Raw genomic sequence first — 13,664 nt, 5'->3', positions numbered from 1 at the left:
GACACTCTCGTGCCAAGTGTTCTAACTGTCCACAGTTGTAACATTCCTGGGATTTTGGCTGTGGTGGGCTGTTCCTGCCCTCATTTACCCATGCGGGGTTCTGGTGCGCTTTAACTGGATTCATGTCTGCCTGCTCTTCCTCGGGTTTTGCAAATGCGGTTTTGCCTTGGCCGGATTGTTCCTAAGCGCGGGACAGGCTCTTCAAAACCCATTTCTCGTTGTGGGCCTCGTCTGAGGAGTCGTAATTTGCGCAAGCTCTCTGTCCTGCCTCTGTCGCATGAGAGACTAGGATTCGAGTCCATTTGGCCATATTATCTGCGGACAAATGGGCGCGGGCTAATTCTCCGAAAACGGCTGTAAAATGTATCCACAAGCGTTCTGCAAATGCTGTGGGGTGCTCAGTTTTCTTTTGCCTACACTTGTTTAGGCCTTCTATGGGGTCTCCTCTGTTATAGCCGATCGCATCTAGGATCGCTGTGTGCATCTCTTGGAGTGTGCCACCTCCTACATTCCGTGGGTCGGGAAGGGCTGCCACGACTGAAGGGTCGAGACTTAAAACCGTGAGCTTCACCTGCTCCTTTTCATCCAGGCCATACATGGTAGCCTGCTGTTTCACTCTAGCGAAAAACTGGTGGGGGTCTGATGTGGGAAGGAACGGTGTAATCTTTCCACACGCGTCCCGTAATTGGGTCACGGTTAATGGGGTTGTGTAAAGGAAATCTGAGTTTCCTTCTGCTGTGGCCCTGCGGTGTGTGGTTACAGGGTTCATGGGGGTGTGTTCTGCCTATTTAGTCGGGGGTTGGGGTGCTTTTCTCTTTTGGGGTTTTTCTTGCCTACATGTCCCATGTACGTATCTGTGGGCAGTTTCATTTAACTCCTGCCAATCGGGGCCTTTTTCCTGGGTCTAATTGGGGTCCAAACGTACTTTGAAACCCATTCTGGACAGAAAGCAGAGATTGCAATTCTGCAATTTGCTTCCGGCACTTTGCGTGATCTACTGAGCTCTGCCTTTGTTCCGTCGTGGAAGTGTGGAGTGCTCGTAGGGCTGCTTTCAAATCATTGCACTGTTTCTGCAATTGCTCTACCTGCTGCTCGGTTTCTTGGCTTACCAAGACCGCACGTTGCGTGTCCTGATGGCCTCATCATATCGAGTCTGAAAACTACTCAAATGGGCGAGACAAGACTGGTGTGCCCTCTTGGCATCACCCACCTCTCTGTCCCTCGCTGCTAACTGTTCTCTCAAATCTTTATTCTCCTTCTCAAACTCACTCACATCTCCTCACTATTTCTGTCTCTCTCCTCAATCTCTCTGTGGAGCATCCTAACGACCTCCTCTGTGCTTCGCAATTGTGCCAAGCAGGACACGATTGCCATCGGCTTGCGAGCTTTCCCTAAGCTCTTCTTGTGGATCTCTGACAGGTTCTCCCACCAAGTATGTCCTATACTCCCGGGACCCGTTTCATCATTTGCGCAGAATTCGCTCCAAAGGGGCCATCCTTTCCCTTTGGAGGTACTTTCTGATTTCCTCTTCCCATACGGGACACTGTCCTACTCTACTGGCCGCTGCGACCTCAAATTCCTGGGGGTTCATAAGGCGTTCCATTGCCTTCATTGCCATTTTCTCTATCTGGGTTCCATACTGAATTTGGAACAGGGGGTGGTAAAGTGTTGATGTATACACGGGAACGGCTTACGCTAATTTCCGGCCTACAAAACACCCGACAGTTTTATGCAACAAAATCTCTCAGGTTTATCTTATATCCCTTTTAGTACGCATGCATTAACACACTTTTGAATCTCAGAGGTTTGATCAGTATTGTTCTCACACTCGTGGTTTTTCTGTTTCCAATTGGATTCTAATTCAAATTTGGGTTCTTTTGGAGTGACTAGGCCACTTCTAGGTCGAGTGCCGGCGGAGTCGCCAGTAAATGTTGCTAATTGTGTTTCTCCTTATTTGGCTTGGAATATGGCGGCCAATATGGTCGCCTTCCTCAGTTCTAATTTTGTTTTGCTCAAGAGTCTTTCGATACCGCCACAAGGTTCGAACCGAATACTGATCAAAGACTTGATACACCAGTTAGTTAGTTCAAAGTCAAATGCTTATTATTTACACACACAGTTAAATATAATCATCAACAAATACTACAGACTAAATTATCACTACTGCTAGGGCCTATGCTTAGCTTCGGGCGCCCACTCAGTCAGAGGAACAATGGCCGTTGTTCGGTTTGGAGGCTGCTGGGGTGGAACTGGTACGGGTTAACAGCCAAGGTCGTCTGTCTGGTAGCGTGCGTTGACCTTGGACTTACTTGTTCTGGTGCAGCTTTTGGGCAGATCTCTCCTCGGTGAAAGCCGGAGCCAAGAGAGCGATTCTCTCTTGGGGGATCCTTCTTATACCCAAAAGTGGCTTCGCGCGCTTTTGGGTGGGCCTTGAACTTGGCCGCAATTAATTGGGCCGTTTCTCAATCGTTCCTATCGATTTCCTCCAATAAAGGGGTGGGTGCCCTGATGGCTGGGCGTGTCCTAGGTGGCCATTAGCCTGCTTTGTTCTGGTCTCCTCTGGCGCCGGGGTGTCTGCCTTAGTATCGTTTACTTAAATGTTACTCTTTTGTCCCCGGAGATAGCCCATTAGTATGCTAATGGGTTTGCAGTTTTGGTCTTGTCTGGGAGCTGCGGCTCCAATCAACAGACAAACCCTGAACCTGCTTGTTTTCTCAGTATAGTCCATTTTCCCTGCAATCTTTGCAAAGTGTCCATTTTGTAATCGGGAAGTGGCCATCCCTGATGGCTACAGGGACTAAGAAAATTACTGCAATAACTGGGTGATTTTAATCTACATATATGTTCAAACAAATTGGATTGGCAAAGGTAGTCTGGAAGATGAGTTCATCTTGTGTTTTCATGACAATTTATTAGATTAGCATGTTCCAGAGCTAACCAGAGGATAGGCTATTCGAATCCTGGTACAATGTGCAATGAGACAGGATTCATTAACAAATCCATTGTAAAGGAGCCTCTAGGTAGCAGTAATCATACATGATTGAATTTCACACTCAGTATGAGATGGTGGTGAGCTGTTTTCTTCAACTGCTGCAGTCCATGTGGTGTAAGTACACCCACTGTGCTATTAGAGAGCGAGTTCCAGAATTATGACCCAGCGACAGTGAAGGAACAGCGATATAATTCCAAGTCAGGATGGTGAGCGACTTGGAGCGGAGCTTCCATGTGATTGTGTTTCCATGTATCTGCTGTACTTGTCTTTCTGGATGGCATTGGTCATGGGTTGTCTTTCCACACAGCTACAGTAATCTATGTATAACAATTAATGAATTCCCCCTTAACTGTTCCAATTCAAAATCAAAATCCCATAAACCAAAGGCCGCTTTTTAAGGGCGTGGCCCAGCACTCTGCATTCTCACTTGAATCAGACAGGTTTTTCTCAAGATTCTGACCCCGTCTCCGTCTGTGCGGAGTCTGCACGTTCTCCCAGTGTCTGTGTGGGTTTCCTCCGGGTGATCCAGTTTCCTCCCACAGTTCAAAGATGTGCAGGTTAGGTGGATTGGCCATGATAAACTGCCTTTGAGTGACAAAAAAAGGTTAAGAGTTATTGGGTTACGGGGATAGACTGGAAGTGAGGGCTTAAGTGGGTTGGTGCAGACTTGATGGCCTCCTTCTGCACTTTATGTTCTATGTTCTATGTCTTGTCATGCAAGAGTGCCTTTAAGAAATGGATGTGTAAGCAATGTACCTTTAAGAAAACAGTGATGTCAGAGAGTGGGTGGAGCTCAGCTCAGGTCAGCCATTTTGCAGTTTAGGTTTTAGTTTCAGTTTTGAAAAGTGCCTGGCTGGTTTTGCTGAGAGCAGTTTAAAAGTGCCTGGCTGTTTTGCTGTGAGCTGATTAAAAGGAGAAAGCCAGTTTGAGACAGCAGCTTGGGTGTGTGTGTGTGTGTGTGTGTGTGTCCAGAGAGCTGCAGGAAGAAAGCAAAGTGCTGGAGCTGAAGTCAACCAAGCTAATATGTCTCTGCCATTCTACAGAAAATATATATATCCTTTAACCTGATGTGATACTGTTTAAAGTTGTTAAGTCTCTTGGAAGTTTGAAGGAACATTTTAAGGAAGTATTTACTGTTGTAATATTTTCTGAGTTAGCTTTGAAATAAGGGGTGTTAAGAGATCCAATGTTTATTTAAGATGTTAAGTTGAGTTCATGGAATAAACAGTGTTTTGTGTTTAAAAACCCACGTGTCCATAATTGTAATCCCACACCTAGGGAAAAAGCCGTGTGCTCGGAAAAACAACAAATCCATTAAAGGGCGAGGTTGGTTGAACTCCATTATACATTTTGGGGTTCTGAAAACGCCTTGCCCATAACAGTCTCATCAGCAACTTGAAACCCTTTCAAAAAGCAAACTATATCTTTTAAGTTACCAAAACAGCAGGTGGTTATAATCAATATTTTTTTCTTGGAACTCTTTAAAATGAAAATTGAGACAGAGGCCAAAACACTTCTGTTCTCTGTCTGAGTCCACAGCAGCCAAATGTGAAAGCGAAACCAAAAACAGCTCACACAGCCACAGCCCAGCTCCACCCACACAATGACATCACTGAAGCCACGAGATAAAACAAAAACCTTTCTTAAAGGGTCACTCACGTGACAATGACTATATCAAGCTTTTGTTTAAGTAGTCTGTGAGACAGCTCTCCCAATTTTGGCACAAACCCCCAGGTGTTAGTAAGGAAGACGTTACAGAGTCGAGAAGGCTGGGTCTGCCATTGTTGTTTCCAGTTCATAGGTAGATACCGGGTAGTCAGTCCCGTTTCTTTCTTTTTCATTAACTTTGTAGCCGTTTGACACAACTGAGTAGCTTGTTCAGAGGGTATTAAAAGTCAACTACATTGCTCAGGATTTGGAGTCACATGTAGACCAGACCAGGTGAAGGTCAGTGAACCAGCTGTTTTTTTTACGACAATTGACAATGGTTTAATGGTGATCATTAGACTATTAATTCCAGATATTTATTGGATTCAATTTCCACCATCTGCCTTGGTGGGATTGGAACACACATCCTCAGAGTATTACCCTGGGTCTCTGGCTCATCAGTCCCGTGAAAATACCACTACACCACTGCCTCCCATTTACAATCTCGATCAATGACTTGGATGAAGGGACGGATTGTGTGGCTACTAAAGTTTAGATGGCGGGGAGGCAGTGGCATAGTGGTATTGTCAATGAACCCTCTGGTTCACTAATGTCCTTCAGGGAAGAAAATCTGCCATCCTTACCTGGTCTGGCCTACATGTGACTCCAGCCCACAGCAATGTGGTTGACTCTGAGCTTCCCCCTCAAAAGGGCAATTAGGGAAGGGCAATAAATGCTGGCCCAGTGACGCCCACGTCCCATGAATGTACAGAAGAATTTGGGTGCCCTGGTACATGAATCACAAAAAGTTTGTATACAGGTACAAGTGATTATGATGGCAAATGAGACGTTGTTCGTTGCACGGGGAAATGGCATATAAAAGTAGGGAGCTCTTGCTGAAGTTTTACAGAGCTTTGTCGAGATCACATCTCAGCTAAATTGTGGAAAGAACCGCATCTCAAATTCTGTGTCAATTTTGCTTGTGAAAGGATACGCATTAGAAACAGTTCAAAGAAGGTTCCTTCGACTGATTCCAGGGATGAGGGCTTATTTTATGATGAAGGTGGCTGAGGAGGAAGGGCTGGTGCAAGGTGGAAAGCCCCAGCTGGAGCAGTTGATGGCTTTCATTAAGGAGGAATTCTGCCAGCAGAGGAAGGAAATGCGGGAGAATTGTTTGAAGGCCATCGAAGGAGCTGTGGCACCCTTGAAGAGTTCGATGGAACGGGTGGAGAAGGTGCAGGTTTGGAAGTGCAGGGATCGCAGATTCGTAGATCGAAGGAGTGATCTCGGACCACAGCGCTCGTGTGGTGGCTCTGGAGGTGGGGCTCCTAGGAGACCTTTGTAAAACATGGAGGGCAAAAGTGGAGGAGCTGGGGAATATCTCGAGAAGGGAGAACCTGCGAATAGTGGGCCTGCCTGAAGGAGTGGAAGGTGTGAGTGCCACGAGGTACGTCTCGAAGATGCTGGCGGGGCTAGTGGTGGAAGGGCTGCTCGATAAGGCCCCTGAAGTGGACCAGGTGCATCGGTCCCTGAGGCAGAAGCCTAGAGCTGGGGAGCCGACGCAGGCGGTGATTGTGAGACTCCACAAATTTGTTGCGACGTGGCAGGGGTTGAGAGATGACATGGTCAGGGGTGGAGAAGCGGGCCATCTGGGATGGGCTAGGTATAGGGTGGAATTAGGGGGACAGGAGTTAAGTGGGGAAGATGACAGACGGTAGAAAGAATTAGAGGCGTCAGTCTCCGGTAAGGCTGGTAACATGGAACATCCGGGGATTGAATGGGCCGGTTAAAGGTCCCGGGTTGAAAGCGAGATTGATATTTCTGCAGGAGACGCACCTCCATGTGAAGAACCAGGTTAGGTTAAGGACGCGGGTTCTTCGGGCAGATTTTCCACTTGGGGTCTGATTCGAAATCGAGGGGAGTGACGCTTTGAATGAGCAAAAAAAAAAAAGCGATTTATGAGTGCGAAGGAGTGAGGGATCCGGGTGGGAGATGTGTGATTGTGAGTGGGGTATTGGAAGGGGCGCTGGTGGTGTTGGTAAATGTGTATGCCCCAAATTGGGATGATGTGGGTTTTATGAATGGGTTGCTAGCAGCGATCCTTGATTTGGTCACACATCAGTTGATCATGGGAGATTTTAACTGTGTTCTAGAGCCAGACTTCCAGTGGCGGCGATGTGCTGAGCGGACACACATCAGGTGGCTCTCCTTCCAGTTGGACCCAACACTGAATTTAATTGAATGTTTGGCCATAAAAGCCACCTAAACCCCCCCCCCCCAAATACAAAGCGCATCAATTGTGCGAGAAGGAAAGAAGATGCCCATGAACAGCAGCTTGAGGGGACGACGAGAAGGCAGAGGCAGAAACGGAGGAAAGGGGCAGGAGCAACATGCGGATGGACCAGCCATGAGGTGAAGCGGAGGCCCAGGAGGGGAAAGATAGGCGACCCGTTTTCGACGGCCCCTAACAAAGGGAAACCCTAGAGTGCAGGGGCGCATCCACCAGGTAAGTGTGGTTGATCCCGCAGGACTGGGGGGGGGGGTCAGAAATCCCCCACCAGGATTTAACGGCCCGGTGAAAAGATCCAGAGTCTTCACCCACCTAAGAAGCCTGAAGCGTGACATAGTCTCCTACGTTAGCACAGGCCACAATCTCACTGATACCGAAAAAAGATAAAGTCCAGACAGAATGTGGATCATATAGACCCATTTCGCTGCTGAATGTAGACGCGAAAATACTCGCAAACGTCTTGGCCATAAGGCTGGAAAGCTGCGTACCAGAGGCGGTCGCAGAGGGCCAAACAGGCTTTGTCAAGGGTATGCAACTCACTGTGAACATCAGGCAGCTGCTGAATGTAATAATGACCCCCCTCCCACCCCCGGGAGAGAACACCAGGCAGTAATCATGCTAATCCCGAAAAAGGGGAAAGACCTGGTGGAATGCGGGTCGTATAGGCCCATATCACTATTGAACACGTTTGTGAAAGTATTGGCTAAGTTGTTGGCGGGGAGGATGGAGGATTGTGTCCCGGGGGTAGTTGCAGAAGATCAAACCGGCTTCGTGAAGGGCAGGCAGCTCGCGAGTAATATAAGACGGCTGTTGAATGTAGTGATGAATCCGTTGGGGGCTCTGGTACTGGAGGTGGTGTACATGGACGCGGAGAAGGCATCTGATCGGGTGAAGTGGCGGTACTTGTTTGAGGTTTTGGGTTTGTGGCGAGGTTTGTGGCAAGGGTGCGGTTGCTGTATACTGTATATGGCACCAAGAGCAAGTGTGAGAACGAATAATGTGAGTTCACAAAGCTTTGACTTACACAGGGTTACGAGGCAGGGGTGCCTGCTGTTGGCGTTGCTGTTTGCGCTGGCCATAGAGCTGTTGGCGATGGCTCTTAAGGAGTCAGCAGAGTGGCAGGGGATTATGAGGGGACAGAGGGAACATTGGGTGTTGCTCTATGCTGATGACCTGTTGCTGTATGTTTCGGATCCACAGGAGAGTATGGGAAGGATTATGGCCAGCTGGGGAAGTTTGGAGGGTTCGCGGGGTACAAACTGAATGTAGGGAAAAGCGAGATATTCCCAGTGAATGAGCTGGGACAGCGGGCTAATTTAGGGGGGATGCCATTTATCATAGCGAGGGATAGGTTTAGTTATTTGGGGATTCAGGTAGCGAGGGAATGAATGGGGCTCCATCAGTGGAACTTAATGGAGCTGGTGGAGGAAGCCAGAGAGGATCTTAAGAGGTGGGATACACTGCAGTTGACATTGGCGTGGAGGGTCCAAGTGGCGATAATGAATATTCTGCCGAAGCTCTTGTTTATTTTTCAGGCTCTCCCGATCGTTATACCAAAGGCCTTTTTCGGACATTTGGACACGATCATTTTGGACTTTATATGGGCGGGAAAGGTGCTGAGGGTTGGGAGGCAGAGGCAGCAGGGGTTGGCTTTGCCGAACCTGCTTCATTTTTATTGGGTGGCGAATGTGGTTAAAGTGCGGCGGTGGTGGGAAGAAGGGGTAGAGTGGGTTAGGATGGAGGAGGAATCTTGTAAGGGGTCTAGTTTGAGGGTTATGTTGGTGGCAGCGTTGCCAATAGCTCCGACTAGGTATTCAGGGAGCCTGGTGGTGCAGTCCACAGTGAAGATACGGAATCAGTTGAGGCGGCATTTTAGGGTGGAAGGGACGGTGTTAATGCCGCTGTGCGAGAATCATGGATTTGTGCTGGCGGGTATGGATAGTGTATACAGGAGATGGAGGGATCTATATTTGGAGGAAGGGTTCGCCAGTCTGGAGGAGCTAAGGGAAAGGGTAGAGCTGCCGAGGGGGAGTGAGTTCAGGTATCTGCAGGTTAGGGATTTTGCGCAAAAGGTCTGGAGGAGGTTCCCTAGGTTGCCGGGATACACCCTGCTGGAGCAACTTCTGCTTCCAGATGTGGAAGGGGAGGGAAGAATTGGGGATATACACAAGTGTCTGGGGGAGCAGGGAGGCGAGCGGCTGGTGAAGATCAAACAGAAATGGGAAGGGAAGTTGGGAGGGGAGATCAATTGGGGAGTATGGAGTGAGGAACTGCGTAGGGTAAACGGGACCTCCTCCTGTGCAAGGATGAGCCTGATACAGTTTAAGATGGTGCACAGGGTGTATATGACTTGAGTGAGAATGAGTGGGTTCTTTCAGGGGGTAGCAGATGAATGAGAGGGGTGCGGGTGGGGAGGAGCGAATCGCGTGCACATGTTTTGGAGTTGCAAAAAATTGGGAAGATTCTGGGCAGGAGTGTTGCAGTCTTAGCCAGGATAGTGGAGAAGGAGGTGGACCCAGGCCCTTTTGGTGGTGATATTTGGGGTCTCAGAGAAGCTAGATCTCATGGAGAGGAGGAAGGCCGATGTCGTGGCTTTGCCTGATTGCACGGCAGCAAATCTTACTGGAGTGGTGGTCGGCATTGCCACCGGGGGTAGCTGTTTAGTTGGGTGACATGTACGACTTCATGTGGTTGGAGAAGATAAAGTATAAGCTGAGGGGCTCTTCAGAGGGGTTTGACAAAAAGTGGGGGATGTTTGTGACCGTGTTTGAGGAGTTGTCTGTCGCGGGGCGGGTGGGGAAGGGGAAATAAATTTGTACCGACTGTATCGTTGATTGCCGGGAAGTATGTTTCCTGGGGTGTTTATTTGGTGATACATGTTTGTAATAAAATACATTTTTTTTTTTAAAAGAAAAAAAAACTTGGCATAGTGCGTTGAGAAAAAGAAATCAAGCAACATTGAGACCAATTAAACTCTCAAACTCCAATCTTTATTTTTGATGAAGGATCCTGCTGGCTTTAGGTCAGTGGCTTTGTCACCTGTTTGGAACAGTAGGTTAAAATTGAAGTGGCAGGATCTATACAGGATGTCAGAGGGCAAGTCATTCAGCCAATTTTAACTGTCCACCTAGCACCAGCCAGATGGGCTAAAACCAGTTATAACTGGTTTCACTGAATAACCAGTTTTGATGTTGTAACTTTTAGATATATTTAATGAAATGCTCTTCTCATTCCTATGCCTTTTAATCTCTACCCTTATTTTCTCATAGTTAACTACAGGAGTGCACATCTTGCATAAATGCTAAAAATTCTCGTTACCATATTTTGTGTCTAAAATTAGTTCTACAAATTTGTTTTGAAAGGAAAGATAACGTACAATCAGGAAAAATGCTCATCTCAAAAAGACTTTCATTCTCCTCTTGATACATGTTTGGCAGCTTTCAATGTACACTGAATAATAAATGACCCGATGTTCTGATGGAAGGTCACTGACCTGCGTTTCTCTGTAAACAGATGCTGCCTGACCAGAGTTTTATAGCATTTTCTGTTTTGATTACATACAACTGATCTGTTCTGTTGATTTGTGTGTTTTATTTGAGTGTGGCGACTAGAGGATATTCGCAGTTACTTCATTGCAGTGTTAATGCAAGCTTACTTGTGACACTAAAAATATTATTATATTATTATTCCTCATTGGAAAAGTAAAGCAGTCCCAGTCAATGCAATGGTGACACCCTATATGCCAAAAGTTCTACATTTCTGAAAGCCTGCTGTGTGGAGGCTTCTGGCAAATGTTCCTTGATAAAGGCTCAGCACAGTGAAAAGTGGCAGGACAGTCATCAGATCACTTGAGTTAGTTTATTTTTGAAAATAGATTAGAATAAACTCAAGGACCTATTAAAAGATGACGGTTGATGGATTTTAAGTCTGGTTTGTTTTGTGCAAAAATCTAGTTAACCAGTGAAGCACTTAGAATAAAACATAAATCTGGTTTCTAAATGAATTGAACCACATAACTGATCTGAAGCAAGTTACAAAGACCACACCTTTTTTGTGCAGTGGGTAGGAAGGATTCACATTCGAGATGACTTCAAGGTTTACAGAGAAGGTAGAGGCAATTACATAAACATAAGTTTTAAAGGAGGAAGTGTAGTGACATTATTCCTACATTTTTTGCTGACACTAACTAAAAAATACAAGAATTGCATTGCTGGAAACAATTAAAATAGTATAAGCTTTCTCAAAACAAGTGGAATTACACAAAGCACATTTTTGTTAGAAAAAGTATTTCATTCAAAAGGGTTAAAAATAAAAATGTGTCACTCATATTAAAGCGTTATTATATAGACCATCGCTAAGTTTGCCGACTTTCACCTTTTTACACCACTCAACTCCCTGCCTCAGCTCATCTTCTGCTGAAACCTTCAGCCATGTCTGTTACCTAACACATGGCTGGTTTCCCACGTTCTGCCTTTGTAAAATTGAGGTCACCCAAAAACTCCGCTGCTCATGACTTTGCATCACCCTTGCTCCTGCTGGCTGACATTGGCTCCTGGTTAAGCAGTATGTCAAGATTGTTTTCAAATCTCACCATGGCTGCACCTCTCCCTATTTCTGTAACCTTGTCCAGCTTCCAGAGATATCTGCACTTCTCCAATTCTGACACCTTGTACATCTTTGATTTAAAAAAATAAATTTAGAGTACCCAATAATTTTTTTTCCAATTAAGGGGCCAATCCACCTAGCCTGCACATCTTTTGATTGTGTGGTGAGACCCGCGCAGACATGAGGAGAATGTGTAAACTCCACACGGAGAGTGACCCGGACTCAGTGCCCTGAGGAAGCAGTGCTAACTACTATGCCACCGTGCAGCCCTTCATCCCTGATTTCCATTGCTCCACCATTGGTGGCTAGAGCCTTCAGGTGCCCAGGCACTTGGCTCTGGAATTATCTCTCTAAACCCTTTTAATTCATATTTCTTCCTTTAAGAGGCAAATTAAATCTAAACTCTTTGACCAAGCTTTTGGACAGCTGCCCTAATTTCTCTTATGTGATTTGGTGTCAGAGTTTTGTTTCATAACATGCCTGTGAAGTGCCTTCTTGAACCACTGCAGCATTTATTGAAAGGAGAATGGAATATAAAAGTACGAAAGCTTTGTTACAGCTACAGCCTTGGTCAGACCACATCTGGTGTAGTGTATACAGTTCAGGTCTCCTTATTTGAAAAAGGATATTATCGTGTTGGAAGCAGCTAAGAAAAAGTTCACTTGACTGGGATGAAGGGTGCATCTTATGAAGAAAGGTTGAACTGGTTGGGCTATTATCCATCAGAGTTTAGAAGAATGAGAGGTGATCTTATTGAAACATACTCAATCCTCAGCAGACTTCACATGGGTGGCTAGAGGGAGCCTGTTTCCTCTTGTGGAAGAGCTCAGACTAGGGGACACAGCTTAAATGAGGTGACCCTTTTAGGAAGGAGATGAGGAGAAACGTTTTCTCTCAAGATGGTCATTAGCATGTGGGATTCTCCGCAGAAAGCAGCAGTGGTGGCTGGGTCATCGAATATGGTCAAGGCTGAGTCAGGGAGACTTTTGAGAGACAAGAGAGTCGAGGGTTATTAGGCAGGAAAATGGAGTTGGGACTACCATTAGATCAGTCATGATCTTCTGGAATGACGAAGCAGGAGTGAAGGGCCAAATGGAGTACGTCTATGTCCCTCTATGAGTTGCTAATTTGGGACATTTAAAGCACCTTTAAAAATGCAAGTCTTGCATGTCTCTCTCGTCACCCCCCGCCCCCCCACACCATTTCTTTTTTAAAACCCACGAACTATTTTAAAGTGTTTATAATGATCAAAACATAATCCATTTCATTTGGGAGGGGGGGACACAAGTAAAACAAAAATGTATTTGAATTTCAAACGGAAAATCCGTTGGTAACGGCTGCTCCTCGCGCCCGCCCGCGCCTGGAGGCGGTTGGGGCGGCAAGTGGAGGGGAGAGGGAGGAAGGAGAACAAACTCGCTTCTTCAAATTCCGCAGCCCCCCAAATGTCCATCTCACAGTAAACTGGCTCCTTTTTTCGCTCTCATGTTTCTTTAAAAAGGCCTCGGGATAAAGACAAAACTGTCTCTTTCTCCCTCGGCTACCCTAATTTTAATCTTCTCTCTCTCCGCCGCCCGCGGTGAGGAGGGAATCGACCCCTCTCCCACTTCACACAAAACTTACTTCTGATTTATTAATAATGACTTAGTCCATTTATCTCACTCACCGTGTAAGAAGCGGTCAGGATGATGGTTCCAGTTCGGACATGGCAGAAAAGGCACCTGTGACTTCCATGGTACATATTAGAGACAAATCTGACCATGTTGTTATGGGGTCGTAATTTTTTTCTTCAAAAAAGGACAGTATCATATGAAGGGGAGCGTAAGGGGGAAGAGAGGAGGGGGGCAGGCTGTTTGGGTTTAATATCACCTGGTCGGTCTCAGGACCCGTTAAACGGCCCGGGTTGGAATGGATGAACTTCGCCACTTCCTGTTTCTATCTCCCACATCACATGACAACAACAACTTAGAAAAAGCTTAACAACTTTTTTTTCTTGGTGGGGGAATGCATCTGTTTTTCCTTTCCATCTCTCAACGTGCCCCACATCTGATAAAACCAGCAGTGTTAAGAGTTATAAAAAAACGAAACAAAAATGTTGTTACCAAAGAGGAAGTGCTGGAAAATCTCAGCAGG

At 46.3% G+C, this 13,664-nt stretch overlaps 1 protein-coding gene across 1 annotated transcript in view; it reads right to left on the bottom strand.

Annotated features, from left to right (window-relative positions):
• Positions 1 to 13,444, bottom strand: part of LOC140412468 (lysosomal-associated transmembrane protein 4A-like) — a 46,067-nt gene extending 32,623 nt beyond the window's left edge. The window contains exon 1 of the mRNA XM_072500825.1: positions 13,198 to 13,444. Within this exon, the coding sequence (XP_072356926.1) occupies positions 13,198 to 13,293 (96 nt within the window). The 5' untranslated portion in view covers positions 13,294 to 13,444. The remainder of the gene's footprint in view (positions 1 to 13,197) is intronic.
• Positions 13,445 to 13,664: the final 220 nt, after the last annotated feature.

Source organism: Scyliorhinus torazame, chromosome 1 (genome assembly GCF_047496885.1).
Source record: "Scyliorhinus torazame isolate Kashiwa2021f chromosome 1, sScyTor2.1, whole genome shotgun sequence".
In the NCBI taxonomy this organism is placed as follows: Eukaryota; Metazoa; Chordata; class Chondrichthyes; order Carcharhiniformes; family Scyliorhinidae; genus Scyliorhinus; species Scyliorhinus torazame.
The sequence above is the reverse complement of the archived record's forward strand: the minus strand, read 5'-3'. Positions and strand labels throughout refer to the sequence as shown.